General features: G+C 43.5%; 1 protein-coding gene across 1 annotated transcript in view; it reads right to left on the bottom strand.

The window, feature by feature from the left end:
* The window catches only part of TNFRSF1B (TNF receptor superfamily member 1B), a 43825-nt gene that overhangs the window by 9412 nt on the left and 13001 nt on the right, over positions 1–21412 (bottom strand). Inside the window, exons 2-4 of the mRNA XM_074975836.1 lie at positions 13935–14037; positions 5837–5965; positions 2477–2629 (exon numbers count right to left, since the gene is read on the bottom strand). Coding sequence (XP_074831937.1) covers positions 2477–2629; positions 5837–5965; positions 13935–14037 — 385 coding nt within the window. The remainder of the gene's footprint in view (positions 1–2476; positions 2630–5836; positions 5966–13934; positions 14038–21412) is intronic.

The following is a 21412-nucleotide window of genomic DNA, read 5'->3' as shown; positions in this document are numbered from 1 at the left end:
TGTTGTTTTGCAGACACCATGGTAATATGTTCTTTAAAAATACATCTGCTGTAAACTCTTTTGGGACCAGTTGTTGGATAATAGAGAGGTACACCTAACACCACATAACACTAAAGAAAAACAACATTAGGTATTAAGAAAAACAAAAATGTATGCAGAGTACTTTATTTACCAACAACAGTAGTTTTGTACACCGTAAACTTCTACTGTATTTGCTATATTTATTTTTATTTACTTTCACTATACTGTACTTATGGAAAATGTAACTAAAATTTGGGTAAAAATGCTGTTTGAGAGTTCCAAATGATAGAATGCCAAATAGGAAAGAGTTTACTGCAGTAACAACTGTGACTGCCATCTTCCACCCAAGACATGTGTGCATTTGACTCATGGGTGTCATAACCCCTTAGTGTGGAAACAAAAAGACTGTCCTTTTTACTCCACCCTTTCTCAGGAAGAACTCCTCCTGAAAACAAGACTAAAAATAAATCCATAATTTAATCAGCAAACTGCAGAGTCTGGAAGTGCTTTGTGATCCTTAGCTAAATAGCCCTATGTACAGCTCAACAGTAAATGCAACCAGAAATCATGGATGATGTGTTGGGACACTGCCCTTCTAAAACTTCCATGATATTTATGTCAACAGAAAGGATTTGCTGACTGCTTCTTGTGACTGGTAACAGTGTTCCTGCTATTTCGTTCCATCCATGAGCGGAATAAATGTTGTTATTCGCACATGCATTGGTGCACATATGCACCCCCAGTAGAAACATATGTTGCTGGCTATGGGTGCTCGACAAATCAGCGGGGCAGCACCTGAATCTCTTCTGGGTGGCTGCCCAAGAGCTCAGCTCAGGGAACACTGACTGAAAAGGTGTTTAAGAAAAGAACTAGTGAAAAAATGTCAGACACATGGGATAATTTAGCAATGAAACACTATAGCTATGTCTACACTAGCCAAAAACTTCGAAATGGCCATGCAAATGGCCATTTCGAAGTTTACTAATGAAGCGCTGAAATACATATTCAGCGCCTCATTAGCATGCAGGCAGCCGCGGCACTTCGAAATTGACATGGCTCATCCAGACGGCACTCCTTTTCAAAAGGACCCCGCCTACTTCAAAGTCCCCTTATTCCCATCTGCTCATAGGCATAAGGGGACTTCGAAATTGACGTGGCTCGCCACCGCGCAGCTCATCCAGACGGGGCTCCTTTTCGAAAGGACCCCGCCTACTTCGAAGTGCCGCGGCCACCCGCATGCTAATGAAGTGCTGAATATGTATTTCAGCGCTTCATTAGTAAACTTCGAAATGGCCATTTGCATGGCCATTTCAAAGTTTTTGGCTAGTGTAGACACAGCCTATGTGAGAAAGTTGCTGCAGCAGAATGATATCAAATAGAAGGAGATTTAAAGAGCATTTTGTCCCAGCATTGGCTAGTTCTGCGTGTGTATGTATACAGATATGTTAAGTAACTAAATATGAAGCTGATTAATGCCCTGATTTACTTATTTATAATAAAAAATAGAAATTAATAAGCAGAGCAATCAGCTGAGACCCTAGTAGAGGATTAATCAAAGGCCCATTCACCACCTTTCATCGCCAAGAGCTCCCATAGCTAACTAAACAGAATGAATATTTTAAAGAAACAGAACAAACCAAGAGCTGCTTAAAAAGATGACAGGGGCCTAATTCTCCTCCTATTGTACTTTGGACTTCCATTGTCTTGAGTGTTAAGAGAGGGCAGAATATGGCCTCAATGACACCTAGTTATACTGCCCACCTAAAGGTGAGACTGGAATCCTGAATGGGTACGAATGACATATTCCCTCTTGTGATTGTGGAGGGTGACATCTTTGCCCCTTTGAAGCTATGGCACAGCTCCCATTGACAAGAGGGAGGGCAGGATTTCACCCTGAGTCTTTAAGAAGAGTTTTCATTTTCTTAGGGCTCTTTTATTATCTTAGAGCTCTTGGACTACCCACCTATTTTGAGATTTTTAAGCCACCATGAGACAACTACACTGTCATGAGGGTCTGTGGAAAATACAGAACCATTTACAGCAGAGTAAAATGCACTTCTGTGCAGTGGGGCAGAGTGAGATTTATTTGGCACCTAAATCACCCCTAAGTGGGATCTGAATGGCATAAAAGCCTAATGAGGACAGACATTCACACACATGGAGCAAAACAGAGCTAAATAATAAAGCAAAGAGAGGCTAAGAGTGAAGAGAGACAGGGAGGGCTTTATTGAAACACGCAACTGGGAGAAGATGGGAACAAGTATCCCCTCCCCGACTCCAGTCAACTCTGAATGCTGTATTTGGTGCACAGATGCTGTTATGCACTAGAAACAGTTGAGAAAGTAATTTAGGAAATCAGCATGCAAGGTTATTTTTATGGGCAGGCAAGTAGCAAAAGCACTTAAGTTTCATCCAATAACTCTGAGAGAGTACATTCCATGCTCTAGCAATTTACCTGGTTTGGAAACTCCCTCGCCTTTACCACATATTTTGTGTGCTTTACACAATAGGCAGTGGCCCTTAGCCGGCTTTGAAGCACAATAGGTCTTGGCTAAGCAGCTGCAGATTCTGTCCTGTTTCGCTGTGCATTCTTGAGTCTGCACTAGGCCTAATTCCAAAAACAATAAAGCAAGTTGTGAAGATATAAGAAATAAAGTGATAGTCCTCATTTTTGCACTGTTAGCACGTGATGGAAGTGAAGGTCAATTATTTTTCAGCATGTCACGAGGCGGGTTCGATTCCTCTTTACAAGAAAAGACTCTGCAATGGGTTTTGCCCATGTGTGGGCATATTTTCTGAAGAGTGACGTGTTCTGTACCAGCACAATTTGTATCTGCAAAATTTGCACTTAAATTTCATCCCCGCAGCTGAACTGCAGTCCTAAATCTAAACTCTTGCACCTACCCAGTTTTCAATCCGCAGAGAGGACAGGACCCAGAACAGCTGAAAATACACCTCATGGTGAGAGAAAAAAAACATACCGGTTAACATGGTGCTTTGTAGTGGTGTTCCCACCAAATCTTTTCATATGGTACGCAGAGCTGAACCCCTCTCAGTCTTACCCCACCTTGTCTAGGATTACCACATAAAAAAGAGGACACCCCTGAGAGAGAGTGTATCTATATCAGTATCTAACCATTCACATTGTATTAATGTGTTGTAATACACACAATATATTACTACAACGTGAGTGGGTAGATACTGATATACACACTCCCTCTCAGAGGTGTCCTCTTTTTTGAAAGGTCAAATATGGTAACACTAACCTTGTCAAGGCTCCCCACCACCCCTCTCCGGGCTGGCTCTCCTGCACAGGCCCTCAGCACAGCTCATCATAGCTGTAGCAGGTCTTGAGGTTGTCAGTGTACAAGTCCTGAAAGCTCAGAAGCCACTGTAAGTGGGGTGAGGCAAGGAGCCCTTGTGTAGTAGCCAGCCTCAAAGCAGCGGCCAGGAAGAGAAGCGCTGGCTGCCCCACAGCCCACTCAGGTTGGGAGTTGGCACACAGCCCCACAGCTCTTCCTGAGCAGACTGTGAGCCCTGTACACCGGATCGCAACATCACTCGCTCCACTTGGGCCCCACCCACCATGATGGAGCCAAACCTGAGTTGGCAGTACTGCTCTTCCTCATGGCTGGGGCAGGAGTGGGAGCCAAAATGGAGCGACAGGCCTTGCAACCACAGCTAATACTAGAGACGTTATAGACAGCAGCAGAAAGGGAGCCATTGTTAGTCTGTATCTTCAAAAACAACAGGAAGTCCCGCGGCACCTTACAGACTAACAGATATTTTGGAGAATAAGCCTTTGTGGGCAAAGACCTGCTTCATCAGATGTATGAATCAGCAGCTATCACCAAGTCCCTGGCTGGAACCCAGAGTAGAAGGTGGGCCCAGGTTCCCCTTTCCCTAACTCCCTGTTCAGCACAGGAGGAAGACTAATATTGGTAAAAGGGTTTGTCCTGCCCCAAACCACTTGGAGGGACAGTGGAGACTATGGAGTTTGGTTTCTTCTCTTTTCCTCATGTTGGCCAGTGAGGCGGGTGGCCAAATCAAATGGCAAGCCTGTGCCTAAGGGTATGTCTTCAGTACCAGAATATTGAGCTAGTCAAACCCTGTACTCCTCAATCTCACAAGCAGTAAGGAAGGTTGATGGGAGAGTTTCTCCTGGTGACCTCCCTCAGTGAGGACAGCCACGTAAGTTGACAGTAGATAAGTTGATTACAGCTACGCAATTGCATATCTACAGTCGACTTTAAGGTCTAGTGTAGACCTGGCCTTAGAGGGCTGCCATGAGCCTCTCAGGCGAGCGGTTTGCTGGAAAGAGCAGAACCCACCAAAGCAGAGGAGGATCTTTGTCACAGTACATACAGCTGAGGGGATCGGTGGTGCTTTCGCTGTACGGATGTTGGACCAGACCAGGCACTGTCCAACCTGCCAAGGGTCATTTTGGCAACTTGCCAGGGATCAAAGAGGTATGTTTTGTTCACTTAATATGGAGCAAATGGCAAATGCCTCATTTTTTTTTTTTTTTTATGATGGAGATAATTATGTAGACTGAGCTTCCAAAACACACCGCTTCATCTACATCCACGTGGATTGCAAAGCGGCCTGCGTAACATTACTCTCTACCTCTGTGCCCACCACTATAGTATCTGAGCGCTCTGCTGACACCTGGAGCAAAGTGGGACACTCCATCTATACTGCTGGGGAACCTGATCACAGACCACACTGTAGTCATCCGCAATGAGTCAGATATGTCTTCCCCCTTTAGACTTAATCCAAAGCTCACTGACGTTAATGGAAATACTCCCACTGACATACCAAGCTTTGCACCAGGCCGTTTCTCCTTGATGATGCTCTCCCTCCCTGCTAATTGCTGGTAAAGTGAATGAGAGCATTACTTTTCTCCCACTACCCCCACTAGGAGTCACACAAAAGAACAGACTCTGTTACTCCAATCTACAGTTACCATCAATTACTTTTTTACGCTGAGCACTGCACCCTGTTACGGATTTAGCCAATATTCTTCTACTGCCTGAACTGCAGAGTAAATGACACGAACAATAGAACACCACCACAAGCCTTCCCCACAGCTGGTGCTAAATATTAGAGGCTAAGAAATGAATGCACGATGGGACCTGAACTAACTCGTCACCTGCTCAGACAGTCCGTTCAAGTCCCTATCAATATTGGCTGAGCAGTATAAGGAGAAACAGGCACTGCTACCAATCATGTAAACACCGATACTCCAAACACCAATACTCTGTGGTTACCAGAGCTCTTCAGTCTCCAAGCATATCAGTATGATGCCAAATTATTAAGAATTAAAAAATAAGAAGAAGAAGAATCATCCATGAGGGTCATAGAGTACGGACCTAGAAATCTTTTCCCTCACTATTTTCTAGGATAATACCAATATTAAAAGGGTTGTATAATGAAAATTTACACTAGGGATAGCCAGTTCACAGAAAGGGAAAAAAAAAAAAAAATCACAAATTATTTAGAAGGCAGAACAATAGATGAAACTAAACCAAACCTAGCAGCAGATTTTTAGTACCACTTCCAGGCAATACATTCCTTCTGGACTGTGCTGTTTATCTAAGAAGAACTTCATCTCTGTGCAGTTACCCAGGACAAAGCCTTAACAACAAAGCAGATACATGACTTGAGTGTACAGGCACCTTTGCAAAGGGCTCTCAACACAGAGATGACTTTCACCCCGGAGCATAATTCAGACCTACCTTTGCATTCTAAGCATCAGTACAAGAAAACAGAGCTGGGAAAGGGATACACATCCCAGGGAATGACTTTGGCATACCGTTTCTGCACCGTGGCGAGCACCCAAGGCAGTGCCGAACTCTGTTCCAGAACTCTGTATACGTGTTATTCTGACACGGTTCACATTCTGTGTCGATGCTGCTACTGCAGATTTGACTCACACGTTCACCTACAAAACAAACAATGAAAATGTCTGCTTGGATTGACTCAGTAGGAATTACATCTGGTAAGTTTCGTTCATAGCTGTGGGAAGGATTTCCCTTCATCATCCTGTTTGCTCACAGATTAAAAGAAAAACGAAGAAGTTTTGATAACCACAACATAGATGTTAAAATAATGGTGAGACTGAAACATTAAAGGATTCAAGAGAAAAACTGCCACAACCACCTGCTCATCTTTTTGTTTCTTAATATTGCAATATATATATACTGTGCCAAATTCTGACCAAAGATACTTCTTAGTTTTGTCTGGAACCTGGATACCAAGCTGATAAACATTTTAGAATTACTGCAGATTCACAGATATAGTAAACTCTTTCATATCCGGCATTCTATTACCCAGAACTCTCAAACAACCATAATGTTAATCATAAGTCAATTTAGGTACATTTTTCATAAGTACAGTATACTGAGAATAAATACAAATAAATACAGGAAATGTCATGGAAGTTTACAGTATACAATACTATTGTTGTTGGTAAATAAAGTTCTCTGCATACATTTTTGTTTGTTTCTTAACATGTAATCTTGTTTTTCTTTAATGTTCTTCATTGCTAGGTATACTCTCTATTTTCCACAATGTTTGGATATCCGGCAACCTCCCAGTCCGTGGCTGCCAGATATGACAGAGTTTACTGTACTCAAGTCCCATTGGATTTAAATAGGAACTGCAAACATTTATTCAAGGACAGAGTCTGATGATCTGAACCATGCAATAAAAATATTTGTTATCATTCAGCATCTTCTTTCGAGGATCTCAAAGCACCTTGCAATTTTGAAGGCATTGACTTAACAAGAATTTAATGAAAAACAAAAGCTTTTCATTCACAGTGTGGACGATCAAAAGGATCGCAGACCAACAGCATGGCAGCTGTGTCAAAGGTGGGAAAACCCCAAGCTGCTGTGACAGTCTGTCCTCTCCCCAGGTGCAGTCTGAATACTGAAACCCCTTTCTCCCCAGCCCCACCCCAGAGCAATGATTTCAATGAACCATGTACATTTCCATTTTATTTTCCAAAAAACAATAATGAATTAAGGACCCGAGCAACACCAGTTATAGCTTCTAATTACTTCATAAAGTGGAAACTGAGCTCAACAGAATGTAGCAGATTGCCAAAATGGAGAAAATCTTTCAGCCAACAGCAAGGTGTGCCCCAGTGGTCCCAGTTATAACGAAAACCGGGGTCATACAAATTGGTGCGGAGCTTTAAAATATTTAATGATATACAGCTTGAAACTCTCTAGTCTGGCACCCACAAGACCTGGCAGGTAAAACATAAAACAAAGTCATACAGGATAATAAATCAGTCTGGATTTAACCTAAATACAAAAAAGTTTTCTGCCTTCTCCCAATTGAGTTTTTGGGACAGACAAAGAAGGAAATGAGTCCTCGTTCAGTAAAAGCAACTGAATACACTAATGAATATAACAAAATAGAGACACAAATTGGGAATGGTAAATTACATTGACTGAAACCTGCTAAATCTTTCTTCAGTGACAAAACCACTGAATGAACAGCGGAAGTCCAACGCATAGTGACTACGAGGACCAAGTCAAGATACTGCCTTCAAAAAGGTAAGAGAAATTAGCTCAACAGCTCCATTTCTCAAGTACTGTGATATGTACAAACTCACAATGGGGGTCAGTGCTGGACAGAGGCACCAAGGGCCAGGTGAGGTATTGTTGCAAAAACCTTGCTCGGAGTGAAAGCCAGGTGTATTTGCCAATTGAAAAGCCACACTTGAGCATGTGAGAACTTTTACAGATATCTGCAGGAAGATCCTGCATCAAGCACCTAGTAGTAGTAGGCATCCTTCAGTCTGCATAGACTACGGATCGCGCCCTTTAAAGTTTCAATTGAGGACTTCATTTACAGCATCTATTGTGACTATAAAGACCCACACGAGAGTGACAGTCCTTGCTGCATCTCTTGCAGATGTAGTGGGTGTCTGGCAAGTCCTTATTGTGCTTTCTGTGCGCTCGCTTCTCCTCTGCTAGCTGTCTGATCTTCAACTCGCCCTTCTGAAGGCCCTTGTGTAACCCCTGCCTCCATCTGCTGCGGTTGTCTGCTAGTTCTTCCCAACTGTCCAGCTCGATGTCTACCTCTCTGAGGTCTCTCTTGCAGACATCTTTGTAACGCAGCTGGGGGCGTGAGATGCTAATATCTATCGATAAGGTTAATTTGATTTAACCCAATACATTCTGGGAGAAAATCAGGGAGTCCTTCATTACACGACACTACCTGTGAGTTCAAAGATGTTGCAAAGGTGCACATGGAAGCTGTGGATGCATATAGACTGCTATCTGAAAAGAGACAACACCAGCTGCAAAAAACAACCTTGACAGAAACAACAAGAAGTCCTGCGGCACCTTATAGACTAGCAGATATTCTGGAGGATAAGCTTTCGTGGGCAAAGACCCGCTTTATCCTTGATAGACACTCAATTTTTGGAAGTTCCAAGTGACATTAAGGCTGGCTCGCCCAAGTATCTATAGGACACCCAGAAAATTACAGAAAACTGCATTGCAGTGTGAAGACAGTTAAGCAAGTTAAAGGGGCTCACAAGTGAAGGCAGCTACATCATGACGCGAAATGAAAGGAGAAATCCAAAACCTCTCCTACGAAGGACAAAGGATTTACTAAATGCTGTGAATGGCGAACTGGATAATGTGATGGCTGGGCATCAGCAAGGACATATAGAATGAAGCCTGTGCATGCAAATAGTGCAGAACTAACAGACCAACACAACGAGCCGTCAACAATACCACCTCTGCCAGGAAGATCTTAGAAGAGACTAGCTGCAGATTTCCGTGAAGTCAGAGAACATCATCATCTGGTCATCAGGGACTACTTTTCTAGGTATACAAGAATAATGTACTTAGAAAGACACAGCATGTTGCAGTATTATTGAGAAAACTAGTATGCATTTTTGCTTACTTCAATACTCCAGGACAATTTATCCTGAACAATGGATCACGATCCAAAAGTAGCAGAAATGTGTCACATTATTAGCAGCCCACAGAACCAACAATCAAACAGAGAGGCTGTGAGAGCTATACCAACAATCAAATAATCCTATAGCGTCAAGATCCACTCCTTGCTCTTGAGCTGCAGATCAACCCCAACAGCTGTTACTAAATATAGTCCAGCACAACTCCTGATGGGAAGACACTCAAAATTACTGTTCCAACTTCGGAAAAGAATCTCTCTGCATAGTGAGCAGAAATGAAGCGGTAACCAAACTGGATTTTAAAAAAAGACTAAAAGAGCTTACAAACCCTTTTACAACAGATGTCACTCATTAGAGAGCCACTGGGTATAGAACTTGGTAACTATGTTCATGTCAAACTGGATGGAGGGGGCAAAGAAAATGGACAACTCCAGCTCTCAAAAAGGAAAAAAAAAAAAAAAATCAGGTCTAGATCCCGTTATCGAGACTGTTTCACAGTGCAAAATTCAATACAAATTGTTGACATCTACAGCCTGTTCTTTCTGAGGAACAACCAACAGAGCCAACCCTACAGATGGCAAATGCAGAACGACATTCAAAGATTCGGAACAGACCACAGGCAGTTGTTGCAGCTAACGAAAAGCCAGGTGACAAAGCTGCTAGGCGTTCAGGACACACAATTAGAAAACCAGAACAATTCAGAGACACTTAACAGTTTTTTTCACACTGACCTTCAGAAGCAGTGGGATAGCATAAATTTTATAAATGGTAGGAATGTAGAACTTACAGCTGAGCATTTCATTTCATCTCCCTTGAAGTTCTATATTAGCCACGAGGTGGCACTGTGCGTGCCACACAGCAGAACCTCAGAGTCAGGAGCGCCTCAGGAATGAAGGTGGTTCCTAACGCTGAACAAAACGTTATGGTTGTTCTTTCAGAAATTTACAACTGAAAACTGAATGTAGACTTCATACAGCTCTGAAACTTTACTATGCAGAAAAGGGATGGTGTCTTTAACCACCTTAATTTAAATGGAACATGAACAGAAACTTCCCTACCTTGGCCATTGTTTTCAAAAACTTTCCCTTTTTTTTCCCTTTCCCCCCAGCAATATACGTTGAGCATGGTACTGTGCTGTATTTGTTTTTCTGTCTCTGCTGCTGCCTGGCTGCATACCTCTGGTTCCAAATGAGTCAGTTTGTAAAGCTGGAGCGTTCATAACGCTGCGATTCTACAATATCTTATTTCAGTACAAACAACAAGGAGTCCAGCTGCATGTTAAAAGACTAGTAAATTCATTGGGGCTTAGGCTTTCGTGAGATACAACTCACTTCCTCAGTTTATGTCCTAATAAATGTATTAGTCTTTAAAGTGCAACTGGATTCCTGGGTGTTTTTGCTGAAGCAGACTAACAAGGCTACCTTTTGAAACCCACATTATTTCAGCTAACCTCAGCCTTCAGTGCTCTGCCTGTGTGGAGCTGACAATGAATGGATCTGGTGTGTCTCACTCAAAAGGAAGCTCTGCAGCCAGTCCGTATCTGATATTGGAGCATGACAAACAAGCATGTGCTGAAGGACATGCTTACCCAACGAAAGGAGCACTGAGGCACCACCAAGAAAGCCTCCATAGGCTTGACCCTCTCCATTCTGTGATGTAATGGTGACACATGCCAGGCCCTGGCAGCTAAGTAACCAGAGAAATTATTTCCGACTATTTTGTTTTCAAATAAATTTTTACCGACAATTGCTCATTCTGCTTCAGGAATGCTGTTAGTGATTTCTGTACTTCGGGTCCACGTTTTAAACAGGATTTTAGGCACTTCTTCATTCAGCACTGGAACACCTTACTAATATAGGAGCCTAAATCTCAATGAAAATTTAGGCTCCTTAATGCCTAAATCCCCTTAAAAATGGAGTTACACTCCTAAATCATTTAGGCTGCGCAATGCTGATGGCAATAATGGCTAAACACCTTAGAAAATGGGCTTTTTTAATAAATTATCAAGAAAAACTCTTCTGTTCAATTTCACAAATATTGACAACTAGAGACTTTCAGTTTCCTATGCATCGGTCGAAATTTTGGGCTTGTTATTGTGAAATATTATAAAAAAGGGGAGAGAGTGGCACCGAAGCTTGATTGCTATTTACTACCAGAGCTCCAGGGTTTAACTATGAATCATGGCATTTGCCTCCATCGCGTTTCTATCACAGGAAACCCAAAAGACATGTCTTGACATTTTTGGTCAATTCAAGCAGCATAGGCTGCTTCAGCACATGCTTGTTTCCTGCTTAGTCATCCAAATCTCTGTAACAGGAACTTTGCATTTACAGAGACAAAGAACATTTGCTCAGCATGTTATGAAGCAAATGCCAGAGGAGTAAAAATAACTGTGGTGGCTTTGCTTCTTTCACGACCATGTACCCACAAAACTGCTAATCCCTCGCTGGGCTTTAGAGCAGTGCAACCAAAACACTTGGCAGGCAATTAGAACAGGCAACTAAAATGTCTTCACCTGCAACTGAAAATTTAAAACAAACTTTCTTTCTTCCATAACTGCTTCCCAGCAAGATGTCACCATCAGGGTTCTCGCTGATTTTTTCAGTTCATAAGCAGAATAAATTTTGTTAAGTACATCAATACAGAATGAATGACGAACGAAAAATCAAGACCCTGGTATTCGGCATAATGGATGGTTCAAACAGGAGAGGCAGACCCCACAGAGAATGGATAGATGATATAGTAGATTGGCATGAAGCTAGTCTACAGAAACTAAGCCACTCCGCAGTGTACAGGGAAAGATGGAAGGAAATAGTGAGAGAGGCATCAGACACCGACGGGCGCTGAGTGCACAGTTATTGATGACAATGATGAAGTGCATCAAGGCATATGGGGAAGTGCACCACCAAGAGAAACACACACTGCCGGCTGTGCTCTGCTAATCAGCTGGGTGGCACCTGAATCTCATGGGTGCCCCCCAAGCGCTCAGCTTACAAGGAACGCTGGTCACTAATACAATGGAATTGAAGCAAAGGTGTAGGCATGGCTTGACTTAAGTAACTTGCCTCAGTTCTCAGTGGGCATAACTGGTAAAGCGAGGGGAAGGTCAAGCTGTAAACAGGAACTGGAAAAACAGTATGCTGGAGTCCAAATGTCTGCCCTCGATAAGATAAGCAGCAGCACTCTGATGCTGGCCAGGGATTGTGGACAAAATAATCATGGAAAATAAAGATAAGATTCCACACGGAAAGCCTACAGACAGAAAAAAACCCATTCCAAAAGTGCATATTGTGACACATAACAATGCAATGTAATGTGGAAATGTATGTAAAGGAAGAGGTTTTCTGTGTAATTTTGGATGTGTGATATGCCCTGTACCTACCTCCTACACTTGAGTCTGATCAACTGGGCATAGCTTTGCTGTGTGTCAAACAAAGGAACCTGAAAAAATCCAGCATCAAACTGAGTAGAGAACTGGACCAAGAAAAGTCTTGGCAGGAATGTCAACAATAAGAAATGCCACTGAAAAAAATCAGATCAGTCGTCCGTGTCCTATAGGATTCTGCCTTTGAAAGAGGTCAGCATTACATGCTTCATAGGGAAAAGGCGCTGAACACTATAATGAACCATTACAGAATAACTGAATCTGCCCAGAGATAGATTGTACCTAATCATATTGTGTAAATACTAAACTGTACCCCAGACAGGGATTATTAATATTTTGTTATTACTGGGCTTGAGCTGATATTAACTATAATGTTAAGTTGGGGGTGATGATTTGGTTTTGGTGATTTAATTAGTTCTATACATAATTATCCTTGCATACAAATATGTTTTTACAACGCTACTATATATTTTGAGAGAATTTGCCCATCAATGCATCCTTCCATCTGTCTGTGAGTCCATTCATTCAAGAATGCCTCCTAAACAACAAGTGCTAGGATGACCAAATTTGGTAGGCAACTTCCTCTTATTCTAAGTTAATAAAGAAAGGTCAATGTTTGGTTGTGCCAGGAGAGTGGGATGCACGTGGAATGTGCTTGTTTCTCATCAAATGGAAATAGAGAGAGATCTGGTAGCAGGGACAATTATACTTGGGAATAACCACAGGAAGGACCATGCACAGGGAAAAGCTATATTCCAGACTGAGTACAGGGGGCAGCAGGCAAGCACCCCCCAACAGCCCTGCTGAGCCACAGAGAAGCCACCAGTCAGCCAGCGCAGGCCCCGCTGCCCCAGGCACCAGCTATCAGCAGCCCCCAACCTGATTTCCACCCCCCAACTCTCTGCCCTCACTCTTGCTTCCCCACCCCCTGCACTGAACGCCACAATCCCAACACCACGAGTCCCTTGCCCCACACCCTCAACCCTCTGACCTGACTCCTGCACCCCAGACCTCCAGCCACCTGCCCTGAAGGACCTAAGCAACACCAGGTAAATCTTCTAGTGTTTTAATAAAAAGAGCATGCACAGAAAACTGGCAAGTGAAGTTGCCTCCGTTCACATTTAAGAAACCTTACAAATTCCCAACAAATACCAAACCTCAGCATGAAACAGCCAAACCTACTAAGCTGCAGCTGGTGTGGGAGCCAAATCACACCAAACAACAGCTGGGACCCAGGCTCCTTTGAAAGTTTAGCAAACCAGGTGAAACTTTTGGTAACCTCAGGCCAGCTTCCAAGTTTCTAACAAACTACAGTAAAGTCTCAATATAAACAGACTAATGGGGGAAAAGGTATTTGTTAAAACTGAAAGGGTTTACTCTGAGGGTTTGCTCCTCTGGTTCCCAGCTGCCTGCACTCTGCCCTGAGCAAAGAGGCTCCTGGGTCCCTGGCCACAGCTGGAAGTCTGTTAAAGAAACAAAAACCAGCAGATCCCCCCTCAGTAATACATGCCTGCCACATTTATCCAGAAATCAGATGAATTTAGCCTTAAACAGTAATAGTCATAAATAACCTAAATCAGTTACCTGGAGGGCATTTGCTGCAACATTGACCAATGTTTTCTTCAAAGTATTCCGAGCCAGGGTCATTGCACTCCTTGGTCTGCGGCTTATAAGGCAATGAATAGTTCTAGTAAAAAGAAAGGAAAAGTTGTCAGATGCAAGCATATTACGACCCTAGATGTTGTTGGCATGTTTGCATTTTTTTTTAACAAAGTAAAAATAAAAAGTTAACAGCTGTTGGAGACAGGGAAGGTTGTTTCATTGTATGTGTGTGCAGACCCTCAACCCCAACTGGGTTTTCTACTAGCAAGCTCGATGCAAATAAAGTAGAAATTGAAAAGCTAATGCTCAAGAATCAACACATTTGCAACTAACTTGCTTTTCAATCTGCTGACAGAAGAAGCTGTGGAGTAGCATGGACAAAAGTTTATGCTAACTTGCACCCCACTGACTTGCAGCCAGGGGAAACGCTTGTCTTATCTAGCAGCTGCCAGCAGATGCACATTGTAGTTCTTAACAAGAAGTTCAATCCCATGATTTTGGGCAGGTTTAAGGACCTTATCTCTGTGTCCTCATCATCCCTTGCCCTTGTTTATATTAAAGATAATTTGCTTTCTTCTATGGGTAGGTCATTGGAGACTATTGTTAAAAGAGAATTTTTCCCTCCCAGCAAGTCTTGCAACAGAAACTCCAAATGCCACTGAAATTTTCTGGTGAAATCTTGACTCCATTAACACCAATGGAAGTTTTTGCCCTTCATGTTTTCTGGAAAAAGACTTGACTCAAAAGCCCAACTCCATCCTCGATTTTGGGAAAGTGCCGATTCAGGTAACCCAAAGCACCATCAACACTGGGAAAGTTTGAAAACTGATCTGAATCCAGTTTCAGACTTTATAGCTTGCCCCCATCTCGACTGTTTAACATGAGTCACAGGCATACAATCATTGAGTCAGGCCCTCCCCCGGCCCCAAACACCACATGAAAATCAAGACTTTTTTTTTTTTTAAACGAGATATATTTTGTGGGTTCTTTTCATTTGTCTTCTGATTTCCAAGCCTTTGGCTGCATTTGCTCTTTATTATCTAATTAATTCCCTATTTAAGAAGGATAGAAACTTACTTCTTTAAAGAATGAGATCAGAGATTCACATGCAGTCTCTTGATTCCAGTAACCAGGTTTCAAGACAACATACCAAACAACACAAGACTGGCAAAAAAAAAAAACTTCTAAGTTTTGGCAATGCTGCCTAAATCAAAAGGTGAACATGTTCTGAATCATGTTGCTGTCTTAACCTTATCACCAGGCTGCTGTTGGACATTCAGGGTAACCACAGTCCATTTATAGAGGGAAAGAAACTAGACTTTCCTCCTTCTTTTCATGATGACTTTGCGTTTAACTAGACTCAAAGTTTAAGGATTTTTTACTTTCTATTGATAAATCACTACACACAAAAATAAATTGTGCAGCCTGTAAACCACTGCTCTGTCATTTTTTACTTGTAACACAATAATCAATTTTATCAATAACACTCCTGGTCAAAAAACCCCCGTCCATTAAAATCAGGTCTGATCAAAATTACCTTGATTGCAGTTCAGGGAGTAAACTCCACCCCTCAAGCAGCAGGCTCTAAGCACCACTTGAAATGTTGGTCTAGTCTTTAAAAATGACTACATAACAATGGCACCTTCTGGCTCAGCCGTTCTGTGCCCCCCCACCCGTGTGTGTATTCAGAGTCATATCTCCAAACTTCATTTTTTAAAAATGTGTGATTTCACAACTTTTTATTCATATCTTCAAGAGCAGAAGTAACGTACATTTCTTAAAGATACTGTCCTACTGCAACCCTTGTGGATGGAGGGTCAGTACAAGGGGTTGTGGCTGGGAGCTTGGAGAGTGATAGGCCAGTGCTTGTAAGAAATGTTAAGTATGGGATGGAGTGCAGGGCTACACAGAGGAGTGTTCTGGGGGACACTGTAGGGGAGCTCAGAGCAGGGGAATGTGGGAGGGAGGCTCAGAGCAGGGGTTTAGGGTGAGAGGTGCAGGAGACAGGGAAGGAGGTTGATTTGTTGGGGGGTGCAGGAGTCACAGCAGGGGACCATGGAGGAGAGGCTCAGAGCTGGGGACTGCAAAGGAGCACAGAGCTCAGAGCTGGCAGCGCAGCCACCACAGTGCCCAGCCAACCAAGCACCAGGACTGACCACGGCAGCAGGGACCTGTGTGCCTTTAAAAATAACAATGAAGGAAAGCTTTCATCAAGCAACATGAGCGTAGGAGCTTCCTGAGACATCAAAAAGGCACAGCTCAGAAAGCACTTAATGGTGATTAACTGAATACGAAGTAAAAAGACCACTCCATGAGACTCAGAAACCTCATTAACACAATTGTTGTTGTAAGATTTATATCAGCTTGGAGACAGGACCTTAAAAATGGATAAAAAGAGAAATCAAAACAGGAACAAGCTGCTTGAAAACTGGCAATGAGAATATCCTTCCTTCTCGCCACAGAAAGTGTTCGTATTTTATTGTGTCCCCTCTTCAGTGACTGAGACAGATCTCTACTTCCCACTTGCATTTAAAGGGAAACAGACTTTTTCTTCTAGTGGGTAGGAACGTGTTGCTCTTATTCTAAGGGATATTTAAGAAGAGGGCTTGGAAAAATCCACTCAGAGGCTAATTTTGCTAGTGATTGACACTGGCTGAGTCCTCATGGTAAGGCTGTACCTGGAACAGAAAGGATTTATCCTCAAGGGCCTCCTTAGGATAAGGCATCTGCAATTGTTCTGCCTCTCCTTCAGAGCTGTGGGAACCATCAGATGGAACACGCAGAAGAGCTGCCCTCTCCTGAGCACTTCAAGCTCCTAACACAGTCATCCAACAAGGGGAAGACAGCAATGTACAAAGCACGTCCCTGGAATCCCAGTTTCTTTTTCTTCAGCTCCTCCATAACATGGAACCAAGGTAACCACCCAACTTAACTATCTCTGTGGATCCGTGAACTTTACTAGACAATTACCAAGACGTGACCAGCATGGGGATTTTAAACCATGCAAATAAAGCTTAACTCCCTTTTAAAACATGAGCCTACCCATGATGCAAGGAACCACAGTGTGTTAACTCTGCATTCAGCGTGAAAGCTGGAGTGCTCTTGCAAAGAGGACTAAGCTTGGTGAGAACTGAAGTAGCCTGCGCTGTTTGTACATAAGCAACAGCAGGCACAGCTGCAATGTGACTCCAATAGATATCCTACATTGCCCTGAGGTCAACTGTTCCAGACCTGCTCACCTCCTGAGCCCTCCTCTGCTCTGGTGTCATGTGACAAACCCTCCTGCATTTCAAATCTAGCATGTAGCCAGATTTTGCCCATTCGCTCCTGAATTCAAGTGCATCCACTTTCTTGTGATATTACAGTAATTCTATTCCACAACATGCCCCAAGCTGCTGTTTGGAGCCATGCTCCGATCACGGAGCTCTTCACCAACCAAGAAGAGATAATCAGTGTAGTAAACTCTTCTGGCCAGCCACCAGCATACAGACCTCTTTGTGGACATCTGCTTTGCAGCGTCTGCAATGTGAAGTCCCAGATTTTGAACCCAGGCTTGGGTGTCCCAAGACAGCTGATGCATCCTCACCAACACCCAAAGACTACTATAATTTGGTGACAAGTATCAGAGAGGTGGCCGTGCTACTCCGTATCCACAAAAACAAGGAGAAGTCCTGAGTCACCTTATAGACTAAACAGACAAACTGGAGCATAAGCAAAGACAAAGACACACTTCATCAGGTCTTTGCTCACCAAAGTTTACGTTCCAATATATGTTAGTCTATATGCTGCCACAGGACTTCTTGTTCTAATCTGGTGGGCTCAGAAGTTGCTAGGGTTATAGTCTCAGCCCCAGCACCACCCATGGGAGCTTGCAGGATCACCCAGCTCCACCAATTGGTCCAAGCACACATTTAAGCCAGGAGAAGACACACGGAGTTTGTCTGAGCAACAAGGTGGTTTCCTGTTGGGGCTGCACTGGATCCTGTTTGTGCCCACCTGCTGCACCCAACCCCGCTCCTCATTCCTGTTCTGCTGCTCACCCCTGCCTTTGCGCCTCTTCCCACCACGTGCCTGCTCCATGCTTGATCTTTGCTTTCCTCCTCCTCTTACTTCTTGCCTCAAAACCTTAGCGGCTGTTCCTGGCTCTGACTCTGGCTTGGCCCAGGTCTCTGGCATTTGGCTTCTGACCTTAGCTCTTACCCTTGGTTTTAGGTCCTGATTCTGACTCTGGCATGAGCCCTCACTCTGCCAACTGGCAGGTGACGCTCCACCCTAGAAGCCCCATGACAAGAAGAGGAAAAGGACAGGCACATAATACCTGCCTCTGATTCTAGCCCCCTTAGCTCTTCTGCCATGCTGTGCACTTTCAGTTTTGGCTGCACTATTTTTAATGTTTTCTTCCACAGTTGCTGGCTGGTAGCTTGGTTTGTTAAGTGCATTTTGAGTAACAGTGTGATATTTGTTCTATTAAAACTTTATTTTGATATTTTACATTACTGTTCGTTGACTCATAATGAAACCAGTTTAAAATTTATCCATAACAACTCATCACTCCACTGAAGCCCCAAACCCCTTCACATAAAATGAGGAAAATCACAGGCAGTATCCCACTTCTAGAAACAATAAGCAGAAAACACAGTTCAGCATCAACCCAAACACCTTCCCCTACAAGGTAACAGCTGGATGCAAAGTTGCACATTTCCAGACATGAGACTTGAGAGCAACAGACATCACTAACATCATCCTCTGTGTGTTTCCATTTTCTGTGGGATGCCTTGGTGGCTGCTCAAACTGCAGAGCCAGAGTCTGCAACTTAGCCTCCCACTCATCAAGCAGGGTTTCTACCTTAACCTCCTGAATATTGTGCAGAGCGCAAAATGCCACTATAACTGGGCAGCTCAATTTTTCAGCTGCTTGTGAACCTATTCCAAAAAGAGCACCAGGCCCCCTTCCCATTGGACAAAGGTGCTCTCCACTTCTGTTACACAAGTTCCTTCATCTGTCCAAGAGACCTCTGAATGGCTTCATTAACCAAGGGATAAAACAGGGAATAACAAGAGAAACCTCACCACCATTAATAACCACTGGGTTCCTAGAGGTAAAGATCTTTTCTCTATTCATGTAAATACAGCTGAATGCTGGAAGATCTTTTCATCACAGACCCTTCCTGGCCACTCTAAATTTACATTTGTAAACCTGCGCTAGTGGTTGATCAGCCCCTGGAACACCACAGAGGAAATCCCCCTTTGTGTCCTGGTACAAGAGGCAATTGATGGCATCTAATATAGTTTGAAGACAAAACTTCAATAATTATCTGAGCACTATGCAGCCTTATAACCTGGTGCAACGATATCTTCTTCCAAAATATGACACACCCATATGACAGTGGCTCCAGAATCCAATCTTCCCATTCCAAATTGGTTGGCCACATATTGATGGCATTCAGGAGTGGCTTGCTTCCAGATGACAATGGTGACAGATGGGGGAGAACGTATCAGCATGCCGCCTCTTCAACTCTGTAGTCAATTCAGCCCCTTTCTCACAAAAGAGTGCAACCTGAAATTCTCTTGCTGCCGCTGAACACCCCAGGTCTGCAGAACTATCCTTTCCTACCAATCCCAGCTGGTATCCTAGCTCAGAAAGGGCTCTGCATAGTTTGTAGCTGATCCAGGATCCAGTCTTTTAGTACTACCTGCCTGGTGTCCTCTTCCTTCCCATTCCCATCTGCTTCCAACACTGCTGAATCTCCTCCAGCTGCTGTGGAGCTGCTGCCACATCAATTGTTTTACGCAACAGGTGGTCTCCCAAGCTGAATTTGTCCAGCTGAAATACACCCCAAGCAGATTATGTGTGATCATGGTGGCCCCCACAGCAGAGCAGAGCTGGGTCCAGGCTAGCCGACAATTCAAAAATGGCACTAGCTGGCAGAGGGGAATAGAAACAGGGATTTCTCAAAAATGTGAAGCATCTGGCTTCTCACAATTTATAGCCAAAACAATTCCTGGATGTCCACTGCTGAGCAGAGGACCTCTGGGAAGGCAACATCTTGGTTCACAAGAAGCCACCACTCTACATACACAGGATGCAAACAGGAGTTCTTTGTACACATTATCGGTGTAGCTCACCTAAAACGCTTTACCAGGTGCAGCACAACAAACTTTGCATTCACATGCATGCACCGTGTAGACAAGCCCCAGGAACAGAGAAATCACAGAACTAAGCAGACTGGAGCAGTTCATTTCCATGTGGCACCACAGTTGGAAGTACCTGAGATGGTCGAGGGCTTTCCCCAACACTTATATATTCCCTCCCTCAGGATGCTCAGAAACGCTAAGAAGTGGCATAGAAGGGGGTGCACAAGTGTTCTAGATGCTGCTTGGAGATAGTTCCATTGTTCCACACCATATCCCTAAGTGGGAATATGCGAGCCATGGGAAGAACTTTCCCTGTCAAGTGAAGGCAGGGTCGAGTCATCCCTGTCTGGCAAGTGGAAGCTTTCACTTTAAAAAGAGTTTCTAATACTGATGGTGGCTGAAAAGAAAATCGACAGAACCAATAGTGTGGCTCCTTCCTGAATCTGCCACAAAGCTACTGCTCTTCAAAATCCTGCGGATCTTGTGGGCGGTTGTGAAACTGACCAGAATCAGGACACTTTCAATCTGCAGACACCTGAGACTTTTTTGAACAAATGTGCACCTTCACCGGGGGCAGGAGACCCAAAATCAGAGGATGAAGGAGGGACAGAGTAGCACAGGCCTCACCCTCATACCAGCACTCAACCACGCACAAACACAGCCCAGGGCAGGCAGGGTTCTCGGGGGAAAGTACAATAGCATAGGCACCTCAACATCCTCAAGGGGTGGAGAAGACTGGATGCGGCTACTCCTTTTTTTAGTAACCACAGAACCCTACACTCCAGAAGCTGATACAAAAGGTAGAGGTCCAAAGCAGAACCGTGGCAAGAATTCCACCTTCTCAGAAGCTCTAAGGCCACTGGATTTTTCACTAAGATATTGTCCAGGTTCAGCGAGGCATAAATGCTCACTGCATTGAATATTTTTCAAGCAACATGACGTTCTGCAGGAATAAGAGCAAAGCCAGTTTTAAAGGAGCAACATTCCAAGCTATAATAGATTCCAAAAGCCAGCATGGTCTGCAACTCCAGAGCCCTCTATAGACCTTGAGGCAGACAATGCAACCCTTTTCACCAGCAGGGGGTTTGATTAATCCCCATTTAGAATTCTTCTCATTTATATAAAAAAGTTTTCAGAAACTTCTAAATTCAGTGCTCACTCAATGCTGGGCTTGCTACAGTAATCTCACAGGAAGAGTAATAAGTAATAGAAAAACCACAGCATTTGCAAATGTGAGATGACAGCTCTTCTGCTGCAAAAACTAGCAAAAGGAAAATAATTCTCAGAAGGCTCTGCTGCTGGCCAAATTATTTTTAGTTGATGCTC

The sequence above is a fragment of the Carettochelys insculpta genome, chromosome 23 (assembly GCF_033958435.1).
Source record: "Carettochelys insculpta isolate YL-2023 chromosome 23, ASM3395843v1, whole genome shotgun sequence".
NCBI classification, from domain to species: Eukaryota; Metazoa; Chordata; order Testudines; family Carettochelyidae; genus Carettochelys; species Carettochelys insculpta.
Note: the sequence above shows the minus strand (reverse complement) of the source record. Positions and strands in the feature narration are given on the sequence as shown.